Here is a 16,553-nt window from a genome sequence, read left to right on the forward strand (position 1 = left end):
TATCCATTGCACTACTAAACAGTAATGATGTAATATATGCAAGAATAACACTTGTACTGATACACCTTCTCCTTCAGATAGCTCAGTCTGTCCCTCCCAGACAGCTATCTTATAGTTTATAAGACAATACATGACAGTTTTCTATAAAGACCAGTAACTAATGGCAAGAAGCTGCATTTTGACATTTCAGTTATTTAATGGTTTGGGGAGCTTTTCTAGAGTCAGTACGGAGGCTTCCAGAACAAAACACAAATTTATCTTACATAATTTAGAATATATAATATAGCAATTGAAAACAGAGTGGACTAAAATGAGGACCCTTAAAACTTCTATGTTTCACAGTTTATAGTTTGACCTCAATTTTGTTCCATGGAGCACCACTGTCAATCAAAAAGTGTCATGTGGTTGCACATTGTCTCAGAGCTCAGGTTGTAAATGACAAGAGTTTTTGACTCCAACACATTTTAGGAAGAACAAAGCATTGTTTCACTGGTGGAGGTGGAAGGGTACCAGGACCTTTAGCCTGTGCTGTTGAAAATTCAAGGACAAGTCCACACACTCTCATACACAGAAATAAATGCAATCAGTGCTACTACTCCCCCATGCAGAGATATACACCGTGGGCCGACACACTGAATCATCACGAGACTTATATAGGTCATTTAAATGTGCCAGCAGCGGCAGTGAGGCAGGCAGAGTGGGGGGATTTCTCTTTTGTTGCTGTGTGTTATGGGCAGTGATGTGGATAAAAGTCGACAGGCTTTTGGCCCACAAGGTTGGCACGTGAGGTCCTCTGGGTCCCTCCAGGACTCATGCTAATCTAGTAGTCTTGAGCACGGGTAGGGAATTGAATGTGTGTAGACTTATGTTCTTCCTTACTTTTGAGCTTTAATCCATTTTGAAGTGGAGACACTTTGCAAAATGAGGTCAAACATCACTTGTTCTCACTTCTTAAAATGGTCAGTTTAGGATTAGAGCTCTGAGTTCAGGTTAAAATTATACAGTATTTAATTTTAGGTTAATGGTTAAAGTTTAGGTTTAGCTCAGGTTTCGGTCTTGGGTTAAGGGTGAAACTAAGAATAAAGTGTCTGAATGTGTAGGGGTTGCACAGTGTGTTTGTGTAATTGTGTGTGTAGAGATTTATTGTATGTACACGTGAGTGCATGTATGCATGTGCAAGTCATAAATCTCTACCACTGGCTCTTTCTAATCTCCATGGTCCAATCTCTCTTAATCATCCTAGATTTATACATGTTGCATGTTTGCCACAGTACAGCAAGACATTAATCAGGGATCAGCCTTATAAAAACTGGTGGAATTAATTGTGTTAATAGTAAAAGAGTGCAGAATATAGTTTGATAAATTCTTCAGATGGTCCTCTCCATCCCTCAGTAAGTGGGTTTGTCCATAGCGATAGGTTGTGTTCCCAAATGTATTATTTCCCCAAATCTCCAACAAAAAGACATTTGTATTGTACTACCTGGATGCACTGGTGCATTGAAAGAAAGAAACTAGAAGTCACACTGTGACATGCAGGTTGCAGTGAATGTGTGACAGTTACAATATACGTATATTAGATCACTCACTATCATCACGTTGTTCCATCTCTGGCACAGCAGAGAATGTGGCACCAGGCATTTGTAATGAATATACATGAGGAGGACATGCACATATCAGCATTAATGTCTCTGTGTCTTACAAAGCAGAGCAGAATCAGCGCTTACAGCTAAAGTCAAAATGGCAAGTGGTGACAATGGGGAGTGTGGTGCTGTTTGAGATGCATCCACTCACTGTGATATGCTTACAGTTAAAACACTAATAGAAAAGTAATGTCTCAAAAACATTCTGTAATCATAACTTCAAAAACGCATGCAACCAGAAGATACTGTATTTACATGGCAACTCACTCCAGTCATCAAATACAACTCTGACAGCTGTCTGCACACTTATCATCCTGCCCATAGCTACTTTAACATTACAACTGTTTCCTGAAAGGCACTTTCTGTGATAGGGACTAGTATGTAGGAAGTGGCTGAGTAAGCAGCTATTACAGATATAATTAAGGGGCAGTAAAGCTTGTATATGACTCTTGTAAGAGATTCATTCACACTTTTTGAATTTTTCTCAGTTCACAAGTTCTCACTTAATTAGTGACAACAACTTTATGAAACTTGATCCATTAGCACCAAATGTTGCAAAAATATCTGTGGCTCCCAACAAGGTTATCTAATCACTGTTTCCGCACCTATTTCCTATATTTCTTATGGAAATGATAACTATTGGGCAGAATGCCATGGATGCTCTCTAGCAGAGTTGCAGTTTCTGGCACAACAGCACTAAGATGGAGAACAAGCTGACAAGCTTCCAAAATAAATAGCTCTGTAAGTACTGAGTTTCAGTGACTGATGAGGGCCACAAGCAAAAACACAAAAAGCTGTGCTTTATTCAGTACTTTAGGACCAAAAAGGGTGCAAGACTAATGACATTCCAAAAAGCCTATGCTGTTAATTGTGCTGTGATCAATTAGAAGATGGAGTGGTCCTCCAAGTGATTCAAGATTTCTGTTGTTCCAGCTTGTCTGTGGTATGTGTGTGTGTTTTGGTATTACTCAAAACCACACAGTTGGTCCACCATCCAGTAGGAAAATAGGTCATAATAGGTGCAGCAGAGACATAGGCTTTAGTCCCTGGTGTGGGCCAAGATCTATTGTTACCATAATAATGCGCTCTCACTTATTAACACAGTTTATAGTCTGGAAAGCCAAGGTGAGATTACCTTGTGATGTCACTGGAGTAATGGACAGGACAGATGTAATTGCACAATGTTCCAGTTGTTCAGGGTAATTGACAGAGAGCATTGGTGTATTGTGGGGAGTATTGCATGAGGACTGTATTAGGTAGAAATGTGGCGAGTTGTGTGCAGCCTGCTAGTTATCCCAGCTTACATCTCTTGGCCTACATCCTTTAGGTAAACCAGTAATACAGCAAACATTTGAGTGTCATTTTCTCTTTTACGTCAGAAGTGGTTAAAAGAAATGAAAACCCTTTTTTAACATTTACTTTTGAGCTCTCTTACTTTTGTCTCTCTGCTCAGGGGTGGATATTCTGAAGCTGGTGGCGGCCCAGGTAGGTACCCAGTGGATCGACATCTATCAGTCCCTGGCTAATGCTACGGAGCGTGAAGTGGCAGCTTTCTCCAATGGCTACCAGTTCGATCATGAAAGGGCGTATGCAGCGCTGCAACACTGGACTATCCGGGACAGTGACGCCAATCTGGCCAAACTGATCAACGCCCTGCACCGACAGCGCCGCATTGATGTGGTGGAGAAGATCCGCTGTGTCATGGAGGACAACCCTCAGGTAGGTTAATGGATAATGGCTGCGTGGATGCCTGCTGCGATAAGTGAGCTTGGGGAGAGGGGAAATGTTTTGTGATTCTGGATCAGATTTCTGTCCTTTAAAGGTGTGAGTAGATTTTCAGAGGTATACCCAGCAGAGCACAAACTACAAACACTAGATGGCAACTTCTCTTTCCAGTTATTATTCTGTCAGTTGAGACACATTAAACTAATCAAGATGTTTTCACATATAGCATAGATATACTGTAGTTATATACAGGTATAGAAGGAGAATGAAATAGTCTCATAGTGCTTGTAATTTTATTGGTTAGCTGATTTGTCATTGGGAGGGGGTGTATTTTATTTTGGTTTGACCTAATCAACAAAATAATAATATGTATCCTCATCATTTCCAGTCAAACTGTCGTAGCAGTTACAGCAACTTGTAAGCCTTATAATCTAACAATATTTCATTCACATTTTTAAAAAAAATGTCTTTGAGATAATGTCTCTACATTGGAAAGTATCTTAAATGAAAGTCAGGGTTGATGACTTACGGCGGTCAGTAACAGTGGATGAACCTAGTACAGTATGTGCACTAAAAACCAAACTGAATGATTGCCTCTGTCTTTTTTACTGTATCTTCTGTAAAGCATACAGACTAGTGCATATAAACACACACATGCACAAAAAGCAAAATGCCATAAGAGGACACTGGGGACACACTGGATCTTTCATCGCCATCCACTTTCCTCCATCTTTCCCCCAACTCTCCATAAGTTGTATTGAATTAGCGCTCTTGACCACACTCTCCAAGGTCAGCCCTGTACAATGAGAGTCTTGTTCAACATGTTCCAAGCGCCTGGGCTTGGTGTCTCAGCCTAAGAGTCGCTGGTTGTAATTTGGTCTTTCATCACAGCTTAATAATCAACACATGATCATTTGTCATCTTATTAGATTGATTGTGGATAAGATAGCAGATAATAGAGTTGTTTAATGAAGGGAAGGCATTGTGATCTTAAAGAAGTCTGAGTATGAGAGGAACCACTGGAAATTGAACAACTTAATTGAACGTTGTTTACTAATGCAAATGATTTCATAATTACTTGGCCCAATGCTGAAAATTCAGGCTTTAAAATATTAATTTCATTTTGTTTTGGAACAAGATGTGCTATTTGGACTAAGAAGATAGTCCAAAATCTAGTTACTAACTAGTTACTATCTACAGTTACTAGCTCTATTCATCATCATCCAATGACAGTTTTGATTTATTATAATCTAGTAGGAAAAGAAGACGTTTAGATGATAGGATGTGAGAATGTGACTGACAAAACTAGGGAAACCAGCCAAACATATCTGAAAAAGAAGGAAGGTGAAGGTGATAAAATTATGACTGACAGTATATATTTGAAATATTTGTTACAGTGAATAGACAGAGTGTAATTGTGCACTTGCTAAGTTTTGTTGAGGACATACATCCACAAAATAACAACTAACTGGCCAATAAGGCCTTAATTGGAGATGGTTTTAGGACTGATCCCTTCTGAAAAACTGGTAGATATAGTTGGTAAGGTTAACAGAAAAATTACATAAAGATGCCTACTAAAAAATGATGTAATCTGCCATATCAAATGGTCGGGAATCAGTTATATATGTTGCTTTTAGAAATTGAGTCTGATTTTCAGTGATTAAATTAATCATAAGAGGTAGATAAAGAGCAAGGCAGAGACAGACATGAGACAGACATGCAGACATAATTCATCTATACTCCTTGTTTGTCCTCATCCCTCTTTTTTCCCTGTTTGCTTTCTACTGACTGCTAAAGTGAATTTGCAAAAAAAAAAAAAAAAAAAAAAAAATTGCAACACAGAGTAGCAATTTTCCCTTCCTGCCACAATGATGTTCAATCTAATGCATTTTCTGCTCTAATTGGGTGTGTATGACTCAGGTCCCATTAGACGCCTTTCAGTCGCTTCCACAAAGAGACCTATAAGATCATAAAATGAGACCACAACCGGTCATGGGGAAAAGGACAAAAAAAATTACCAGTAACTGCAATTCTTTTAAATGCAATTTAGGTAATTTAGGTAGATGATCTGCATATGTTTGTGATTGTACCTGACATATGTCGTAATACAGTCAGTGAGCAGGCATATCCACTGAAGATCTACTTTAAATGTGATACATGACTTAGTGGGAATGGCGGAGTATACACTGACACAGTGAGATTTGTTCTCATCGGGCTGAGTTCCTATTTTAGCTGAGTCTTAGTTAATAGCTCATCGGTGTAGGGAATAATTATGACTGAGTGAGACTTTGGTGTATTTTTTATCGAATTAATCAAAATAACAGCATGTCTGCCTGCTTTGCTTTTCATACTGCTAGGTCTCTCAGTGTGTGTGTGTGTGTGTGTGTGTGTGTGTGTTCTGCTCACAAGAGTAGTCAGCAACTCAGCCTGATCCTTCTCTCTCTCTCTCTCTCTCTCTCTCTCACACACACACACACACACACACACACACACACACACACACACACACATAACCTTGGAGCTTTCTGAAACAGCAGCAGTGTTCTACATCATGTGACCGTGTACCCCGGCTCCATCCTCAGTTGTTCAGCTGCCTGCCAACATAAAGAAATCAGATTTCACATGGTGCTTTCAGACAAACTGGCTGACATACAGTGCAAAGTGCAAATGGCTCTACCTGGGTGGGCAGTCTTGGGACGGGGCTTTTCGAGTAGAAGTGGGCTGATAATTCCACTGCTGAGTAATTTAGAGTATTTAGTGTAGACCTCTGCTTTACCCATTCAATTACAACAACTAAGGCAACACTCAACACAAATCAACTGGTTACCCTGTACATCCATATGTAAAAATCACACTAATGTTCTGCATAGACATGCTGTTGGAACACTTCTGTGGCTTGGATGTGCGTGAAACTCAAAAATAAAACCCTGTGTTAGAAACTACCTTGCACTTTCATAAAAAGTCAAAGGTATGAAAGGAAGCATATAGGAGTATGGGAAGAGAATTTAATCTGTAAGAACTATCTAATTATAACATTTACAATTCTGTGAATCATGCTGTTTTTCTGGGAAATGAAGATGTAGGGTGTAGTTATAGCTGACAGATATATTGGTTGAGGACAGGGTACCCATACTGATGAAAAGTGACGATATCATTAAAACGAAGCTCTGCGATACAGGAATTTACCAGTGGCTTCCCCCAGTATGCAGTTAAGGATAGTAACTGAAATCCCAGGAAGGGAGGCCGCCGAAGCTGTGCTTGTCTGTGAGTGTGTCTCACTCTTTAATACTGCAGTGTGCTCTTGACTGAACCTCCATCAGCACAAGACTGTGGTTCTGCAGGGAAGCTGCCAGTTAGTTTTGCTTTTTTGTGCTGTATTGCACAAAGTCAGAACTGAACTATTAATTATTAATTTTTTAATTCAACAGTGACTCCTCCCTGTTGCAGTCTTTCAGTTGTCCATGAGAGTATTTAAAGTCCCACAACTGGCTGAACCCTCTAATCCACCACTGGCTAACTAATAGCAGCAATGGTAATGGGATACTCTCATCTTTCAACTTTGTTCTTTAATCTTAAACATTTTTAGTTTATAGGAGGTTCAAAAGAAGACGAGACATTTATGTATGTGCTCCAGCTATCGGATGGGGTCATTGTTTCCAGTACTTAAGTGAAATTGGAGTTATAGTGGACCGATGTTGGAAACTGGGTGAATCTGAGAAAATGTGTTGTTTCTTTTTTGTTTGCTGCTTTATCCATGTCTGGCTTCTTTGAAATGAGACATTAATGTTCAGTTGATTCACTTTCTCAATTTTGTTTTTCATCAGTGGCAAGAAAACTGTAAGGCAGCTTTACAAACACAGAAGTGAATTTCAAACGAATAGGACTATGTTTAAAAAATGTTAGTTGACTGAAGTAAATAGTAGATACAGTGAAACAGAATCTCACTTTTTTCTTTCTAAGAAGTGGCAGCTGCAGGAAGTTTAGATGTGTGCCACAAAGCTGAATATCATTTTTTAAATTTTGCCTAAGTCTTATCTGTCCACATTCTACTTCCTGTCCCCTGAGGCTGCTAAATTTGTCATGCCTCATCGGTCTGCAGTTTTCCTTTGCCACATCTGCTGCAGCTGTTGCACTTCGCTGTAGGTTTTTATTAAAAGAAACATCTTATGTTGAAAATCTCTGATTTTAGTTTGTTTTTTTTGTTGTTCTTGTTTGGCCACATTTAAAACCCAGTTCCATTTTCCATTTCCAGTGTGTGTGGTGAATGAAATTACCTCTCTGCTGCTGCGACCTTTAGGCTGCCTTAAGTTCAAGCTGTGAAAAACAAGACATGTTCTCATGATCTCATCCCCAAACCAGTCACTGCTGGTTCCAACCACAGGTTCATTACCACACCAAAGACTGGGGGAGAGAGAGAGAGATACAGAGAGAGAGAGAGTGGGTGGGCGAGGGGAAGCCGTGGGGGTTTCAGCATTGCAGGAAAGAGAGAGGAAAGGGACAAAGGGGAAGATGAAGAGAAACTGAGGAAGGTGAAAAACTGGGACTGAGAGCGATAACAAGATGAAACTTTAAAGAGGGAACAGGGGAGAGCAAAACATGAGTGATGAAGAAGAGAAGGTAAATACAATGATGGGTGACAGACAGGAACTGTTGTAAAGTTAAAGAGAAAGACTTAACTTGAAATAAAGTTGACAACAGAAATAGAAGCACAACAGAGGAAAGATGGGGAGACAAATGTGAAAAACAAACTAAGCTGAAAAAGGGACAAGACACAGGACAGGACACAAAGAAAGGATGGATGAAGATGTTAAATGCTAAAAAGGTGAAAGCAATGAATATGCTAATGGCATGAGGAACACTGTGTTCACTACCTTAACCTTTGATAAGCAAAGAGAACAATTTTCTGGCAAAAGGAAAAGTAGTAATAAGAGCACATTTCCACTGGCCTCTTCATACCAACCTAAAAACTCACAGCTGAATGAACATCTAAAATCCACACCAGCTTAGATCAAATTCAGCCCCTTGCAGCACATTAGCAGACATGTATATGTGTTTCAATATATCTTTCCACCAACAGTTTGACATCAACCAGCTGATAACCTCAGTGAATGTGAGCCAAAGTCTCAGTCCCATCCACAAGCCTCTGGAGTCTCCCAGCAGCCTCGGCAGTGGCAGCGGCAGCGGCAGCAACAGTAGTAGTGTGGGCGGGGCAATCGGTGCGGGCCTGGAGCAGTCACCAGTGGACCGCACCAAATGTTTCTTTCCCGACGAATCAGAGCCCCTGCTGCGCTGTGACTCCACCTCCAGCAAAGACTCCGCCCTCAGCCGGAACGGCTCCTTCATTACCAAAGGTGAGAGGCCATAGAGAGAACATAGATCTTTTCACCTACGAGCAGTGGAAACACTGAAAACACATTTGTTTTGTCTCCTTCGATAGGTTTCAGCACATTCGCTTTCAGAGAAAAAGCTTGTTTTTGTTTTTTTTGACAAATGGCAAATGTTTTTTGTATAACCCGGAGCTATGACATCCACCACTTTCTTCAGATTCAAAATGTTTGAGCCAATTGAACCACAACCACTGAACTTTTGGAAAGGGAAACAACATTTTTACTCACCACTTGGCTGCTACTTGTAGCAAAACCCTGAATGACGAAAGCAAAACACTTGTTACGTTTACCAGAAGTGGTTTGTTAAGTCACCCTGATTATTGTTTTATTGGAAGATTATGTAATTATGTGAAAATAATTGTATTTTAAAACATAAAGCACAAAAAATAATAGATAATACAATGAGAAACATAAGTAAAAAGCACAGAAAAATTAACTTTCCTGTGAAGCTTAGTATGCTTTGACAATGTGAGAAAATCCAAACTAAATAATACAAAAATAATACCTTACATAGAATAACCTCCCCAGAATACAAAAAGAAGAATATAAGAACAGTTAAAAAATCTTTTTCATGTCTGAGCAGCAGGAGCATCATTCAGTAAATTGTGTATGTTAATGTCAATCATATTTATTTCAGGATATAAAAGCTTTTATTTAACATCAATTCTAAAGTGTAAATGTTCAATTTTCATATGTCGGTGCCCCCAAACGGCAATAAACAACAAAGCAACTGACAGTTTGAATGAGATATTTTGTAATGTCAGTAAACTACACACAGTATAAACATGTTTACGAATCAGACCAGTCTGTGTTATATATCGGAGGTAACAAAAATATGACACAAGAATGTGGCATATTATGTTAGCTGAATCATGCTCTAAAGATGTTATTAATCACTATTCCCGTTTCACTGAGTTAATCCAGTGAACAGTCTTGAACAGTGCACCTTAACTGATGGTGAGTGTGAAAGGAATAGTTGTAAATTTCACAACAAATTTTCCTTAATGCAGCTTTAGCTTTTCTATTTCATAACAGTTGTGTTTTAGATGCTACAGGTGCCAGAAGGAAACTTTTAGCAGTTCATCTGACCTGCTGTTTTGTGATGTCTGTTATTCCAGAGTCTGACGTCCAGGCTTTGTCTGACCTGGTTACAATAGATCATCTGATCAGGTTAATTTCCAAAGTAGCTCAAAGAAATTTAACCATATCCCATATTTTTTATTTAGCCAGGACAGATCAGCTTTGTCAGAAGAGAGACTCTACTTGAATGTGTAGATACTGAGTATTTTCCCATTTTTCACACCTTTGGCAGACGAATGTCACTAATGTGTCTCACTCCTGGTGAAAATGACGTGACAACAGTCCACTCAGCTCAGATAAGATAGTGGTTGATGCCCTTGTGTGGTCACTCTGGGTACTACACTGCACAAATTAAAACCATCTTTATTTACTCAAATCAGATATTGTATTGGCAATAAGAGAACACTGAAGATTATTAATGCAAATAATTTACTCTAGTGACACTTTCTGCCACATTTTAGAATATCCAAGATAATTGTATACAACTTTAAATATGTCACTGTAGTTGAAGAGTCATTTAAAGCAGTAATTTAGCCAATAGGGAGTATTCAAGAGTCTTGGATAGTGTAAGAGTTTCACCTCTGCCTTTCACATGTGATTTGTTCTATTGTGAAAATGAAAATATTGATTAGAGCCTGTTCTAAGACAAACACAATAACTGCTCCTCCTCTCTGTTTCCCCTCCAGAGAAGAAAGACACTGTGCTCCGGCAAGTGCGTCTGGACCCATGTGACCTGCAGCCCATCTTTGACGACATGCTGCATATTCTGAACCCAGACGAGCTGCACGTCATAGAGGAGATCCCGACCGCTGAGGACAAGCTGGACCGGCTTTTTGAGATTGCAGGAGTCAAGAGTCAGGAGGCCAGCCAGACACTGCTGGACTCTGTGTATAGCCACCTCCCTGACCTCTTATAAAGCAGGAAGGAGGAAGAAGTGGAATAAAAGGTCTAAGTGTGAGGGTTGAGTCAACTCTAGGATTGTTCAGATTATGCCGTGCTTGCCAGTTTATCTGATGGAGTCAGACTCGTGATGTCATTTTGTCATGAGCTATGCTTTGTAGTTAAGATGGTTATCTACTTCATCCATCAGCTGTTTACTGTTGAGTTATTCCCCTTTACCTCAAACCTCTTCCTCTGTTGTCTTGTGTACTGTTTTACTGTTTCCAAACACCTCCTACCTATCTTCTACCATCATACAGGGTTAATGATTAATGTAATCAAAGCATTCTGGTTTTCATGAGGAGTAGTTTTTTTTTTACCCTTTTATTTTAAAGTATGTTCAGCCATGTTTAAGGTGGTATCACATGAGTGTTGTGACTTCAACAGTGAGGCTTCAGACTCTCCAAACATTCTTAATCTTAAATGGCCAATGCCTTTATGTTTAGGGGATAATACCAATGTTTCTGTTGCCAATCATTCTCTTGCTGTTACAAACACAAAATAATATTATGGTTATTGCTGCATGATTGCAAGAAAGTAAAATAAACACCACAGAGATAATAGTAAATAAGCTAGAACTCTAAATAACACTGGTATTATTATTTGAATTTAAAGGTTCAAGGTTCTTGTAAATCGCATTCACGGATATGTTGTCCAGGTGTAAACTGACCTGTGAATCATGTGCCTAAACATGCTAAATGTCCATTGTCTCACCTCATTTGTCCTCAGTTTTTCCTCCCACGCCCAGCTACCTGCACCTGGAGCAGATCTTGTGTGGACCTTAGTGTTTTTTAGAGCATTAGCTATGATGGCTGGCCTGCTGCTTTGGAAAGCCATATGTCACAAATATTGGATCACATGTCAAAATAATCCAGGTTTAAAGGAATGGATGAAGACCATATCCAATATTATAATATAATGCTTTATAGCAAAGCCTCCAAAACAAACTGAACAGGAACGGTGCAGTGTGTGCTGCCCCAGCCTGCCTCTCAACCAAAGTCATATATCTGAAACTGTTTAGATATGTCATCTTTGGAAGCTCCGTCACTGTTGTACTTGTGGACAGTGCACGATAAATACTTCTACCAATACGCACATTCAGAGCTCTGCTAGCTAGCCTTGTTCACCTCAACAACTGTAGTGTTGATAAAGTGTTCTTGATACATTTTGGAGCTTCATGTCAGTGTGAGAGGTTTAGTGTTATAGTAAACATAGAAAACAGTGATTATTTTTCATGCAGTTGTGCTGTATGTTAGTACATGATCTATGTAGATGATATTAATATGTAATAATGATGCACTAATTCACTTTTGTATCGGAAAGTTAGACATTTATTTTTTGTCCTCCATTTTTTCCCATTTCGTTTAATTCCAAGATGCTGTTCACTAACATTTGATTTTGTTGTAATGTTTTTTACATTTATTTGGATTTATTATATTATTGAAACATTTCTCTGTTAGCATTTTGACTTATTTGTATATCATGTTTTTCCGATCATTCAGATGTATACCACCCCACCCTCACGCTTGGCATAACAAGATGACCTGGCTGGGATGTAAAATATGCATACACTATACTCTACTTGAAGTCTGTCTACTTGTGTTGATTTAAAAGAGGAAGAAGTAATGTACTCTTTCAGTTCCTACCACATTCAGTGTTCTTAAAATTACAATAAAACTGAAAGGCACCATTTAGATACTGTTTAGTGTTCAGAGATGGATTCACAGGTGCCATGTATGAAACAATGGAGGGCATTTCACCAAGCCAGATATCATTAAAGCTACTGTGGTGCTAGATGAGAACTCTCACCAGTTGGCCTGACACAGGGGGACTTAACCCTGGACTAATGACTATTTAAAGTATTCCAGACTGACTGAAGAAGAGTGAAGGCTGTGGACTGTGTGATGTTGTGGTGACAGTGGTGATGATGAAGATCTGTGAGCTGTGCTGTGGATCCTCAGACAGCAGGATGAGAGCGCATTATTTTCTAAGGAAGTCTGAGAGGATGAAGGTTGGATGTGAAACACAAATCTTGAGTGTCATTAAATTTCATGTGTGTAACCAGTATGTTTACTACTATATAACTCTTAAAATCACCCAATTAAAGCTCAAAACATTTGCCATAACACATTGTGTAGTTGTCATTCATTCAGTTTTTATAATGTGATAAAACCTACACCCACTTTGGACTTTTTTTTGTTTGTATATTAACATGTTGTGAATTTTTGCTGAGAAATTTTCTCGGACTATGCGAGATAAGTCTTTAAGTTTGGAGGATGAAGTGGTACAACACTAACACCACACATATCGGAGGAGTCTAATTCCTGATGGAACATACCTGAGGGATCCAAGAGAGGAACAGTGAGTGGGCAATCAAATTCTAAAGGCTACATAACCACAAGCTTAGTGGAGTATTCAAATGCTGTGGGTGAGTGAATAGCCCCAGGTCAGAGAAACGTAAGCCACTCCTCCAAGTAATGACACATAAAACTTGATGAGTTTGACCTTTTAATGCTTAATGTTGACTTTGTAACTGCACAGATACCATATCTAACCTCTAATGTAGTAATGTAGTAGTTTTGGTCACATTCAGCAGGTTTCACTTTCAAAGGTATTTTTGGTCATTTCACAGATGTCATCTGTCTGAAATGATAAAATGACAAAACACCACTCTGCCACTCTGCTCTACCTTTTAAATTATGTAATGGCACAAGCCATACTACTCACTATCCAATTACTATCCAAGAGTTACAATTTAAATAAATTAACCTCCCATTTCTTCGAACATTTCTAAATTTTAAAATCCCATTATTAAAAAATAGGCAACTCTGAAGAACAAATTGCTTTACCCCAATTTACGCATTTTTTAAAAATGTTTGATAAATTCAACCTGCACATGACAAAGGTTAGTGAAGTGCTCTGTAGAAAATGTCTACTGCATTGCTTCATGTGAAAACTGTAAGATAACACAGTCCTTCCCTTTTGGGCTATAATGTTTTTTAAGCAGCAATTAAGCAGATCAGATCTGACAAGGAAACTGAAGGAATACTAAAACCCCACTGAGTCTCTTCCAGCATATGTGCGACTATGAGGAATGAGGTGTTATGCACCACTTGAAATGAAAGCATTTGAGCCAAATGAGCCACAAAAACTCTACGTTTGGGAAGGGAAACAACATTGGGTTGCTTCCTTTAGCCAGCACAGATCATTATTGGAAGAGGAGCGGCTCTAGTTTGTTGGCCGTTGCATATGTAGAGTAGATAATATTTGCAGTAGGGGAAGTAGATAACTGAGATAACTTTTTTGAGATGTTACTGTTGTTATTCCTCTGGATGCCAGTCCTCCAGCTCCGTTGGGTTGTGTGCATACTATTAGTCCTGTTTACCAGAGCACTTCAACTACCAAAACACTGTAATCTTACATTAAACCTCAGCTGTTACATACTGTAACACACATAATTAACATGTACTTCAAAATTTCTCAATTTTTAAAATCGACTATTAGGGCCCACAGGGAAATGTAGGGATCAATGCACAGCTCCATTAACAAAACTCAATATAGCAATACACACAGCATGAACCACATGTTTTCATAAAATGAGGAATGCTGTGTTAATTAAAGTCTTGTCCTATGCCCTGTAGTTTTAATGTCAATACCACTGTCAGTACATTTCTACAATGGTGTTTTGTTTGAGAAAAGCTCCATATTTGTCTTAAATCCATAATTAAATTAACAAGTATATTGTCATGTATGAGTACACTAAATCTCTGGACAGTCTGGCTGCGGTGGTGACGATGTTGAAGTCCAGTGGGTCCCAGCATTGCTGGAGCTACAGCTTTAGTGCCCAGGTAGAGAATTTGAGAGAATGTTTTCCACCTCCACTTCTATTGACATTCCATGTTAAGATAAGAAGAACCTTTTTTGTCCCGCAACAAGTGGGACAAACAAAGTGGGGAAATTCACATACTTTCATTTGGTTGTTTACAGATGGCTCATGACCTAAAGAAAAACAAAATGAGCTTAAATTAGACTGACAAGACTGGCATGGTGGCTGTTGCTAACAGTGCTAACAGTGCCTCACAGGCTCCAGTGCTCACAGCAAGAAGGTCCTGGGTTTGTAACATGCAGAAAGGTCTGCATGGAGTTTGCATGTTCTCCCTGTGCTTGTGTGGGTTTTCTCCAGGTACTCTGGTTTCCTCCCACAGTCCAAAAACATGTATGTCAGGTTGATTGGTGACTCTAAATTGCCCATAGGAGTGAGTGTGAGTGTGTGAGGTTGTTTGTCTCTATGTGGCCCTGTGATGGACTGGTGACCTGTCCAGGGTGGACCCCTGCCTTTCACCCAAAGAGAGCTGGAATGGGCTCCAGCAGATCTCTGTGACCCTGGTTAGGAATAAGCAGGTATAGATAAAATGGATGGATGGATTAGTCTGACAAGCCCTATTCAGCTTCATGTGAAAACTGTAAGATAACACAGTCCTTCCCTTTTGGGCTATAATGTTTTTTAAGCAGCAATTAAGCAGATCAGATCTGACAAGGAAACTGAAGGAATACTAAAACCCCACTGAGTCTCTTCCAGCATATGTGCGACTATGAGGAAGTTTGTTCTTTATTGTATTTTGTTTAGCAAACCATACTGGTGTGACAGCCTCTTCACTCTGCAGGTGTCTATATATATAAAGGGGACTTGCAGAAGAGAGAGAGGGACTGTGAACTAAGGTATGAACAATGTTTCCAATGTGACCTATTTTCTGATTGTCTGTGGTGTCTTCTCAACAAAGTTTTGGAAATTAATGTTCTAACGGGTAGAGGTAAGAGTGTAATAGTTTTACCTGACATTCTATTAATACATCTTTGTTGACATAAGTTACACTGCTCTGTGGTTTTGGTTGAATTATTGTGTGTTGTTGTCTTAGTGTTATCAATACTCTCATGGGCTGATCAGGTTTTTACTAATCACAGGCTGTTATTCATTGACATTAAAAACACATTTATTGTCAACTGGTGACCTGTCCAGGGTGTACCCCTGCCTTTCACCCAAAGAGAGCTGGGATAGGCTCCAGCAGATCCCTGTGACCCTGGTTAGGAATAAGTGGGTATAGATAATTGATGGATGGATTGACATTTATTGTCAACAAGGATCCACATGTAGCTCAGACTGACATCATGAAGTCATATTAACAGTCTAAGACAGCAGTCCTGTTTTGGAAGATGTAGGTTATAGTGCTGTTGAATTGTATTTCACTGCAAGATGTTTTTATTGTTTTAGTCAGAAAAGCTCCTGTTATATTAATGAGTAGTCTAACTTACAGGAACATGTCTGTCAATAATGCAGTACAGTTCAACAGCAGCACAAATCTCAAGAAATCTCAATAAGAATTAATTTGGTCTCAATGAATGTTTTTGGTTCTTCACTTATTTTCATAAAGTTTCTAATGGAGACTCAAAAAGTTATCTAGTATAAAACTGAAATGAAAAAATTAAACAAAAACATTTCCTTTTAGCCTCCAATCAGGGTGTAAGAACAAAAGTTTGTTTTATTTTACTGGCAACCAAAAAGTTATTTGGTCACTTTTTCGTTTTTAAATTTTCCTGTTTTGTTTTTTTAAAGCAATGTTTTCATTTTTCCTCACCTCTTGTTGCTGTTTCAAAATCACTCTCTATTTATTATATAGTGCAATATATTAATTGCTTAACTATGCAACTACACACACCAGTGATAGTGTAAAACAGCTGAAAATGATTAAAAACAAAATCTGTTTTTTCACTAATACCTTTCAAT

At 38.9% G+C, this 16,553-nt stretch overlaps 1 protein-coding gene across 1 annotated transcript in view; it reads left to right on the forward strand.

Moving 5' to 3' along the window:
• The window catches only part of tnfrsf21 (tumor necrosis factor receptor superfamily, member 21), a 32,842-nt gene extending 22,076 nt beyond the window's left edge, over window positions 1–10,766 (forward strand). The window contains exons 5-7 of the mRNA XM_026318940.1: window positions 3,094–3,359; window positions 8,443–8,716; window positions 10,519–10,766. Coding sequence (XP_026174725.1) covers window positions 3,094–3,359; window positions 8,443–8,716; window positions 10,519–10,748 — 770 coding nt within the window. The 3' untranslated portion in view covers window positions 10,749–10,766. The remainder of the gene's footprint in view (window positions 1–3,093; window positions 3,360–8,442; window positions 8,717–10,518) is intronic.
• The last annotated feature ends 5,787 nt before the right edge of the window (window positions 10,767–16,553 follow it).

The sequence above is a fragment of the Mastacembelus armatus genome, chromosome 24 (assembly GCF_900324485.2).
Source record: "Mastacembelus armatus chromosome 24, fMasArm1.2, whole genome shotgun sequence".
Taxonomy (NCBI): Eukaryota; Metazoa; Chordata; class Actinopteri; order Synbranchiformes; family Mastacembelidae; genus Mastacembelus; species Mastacembelus armatus.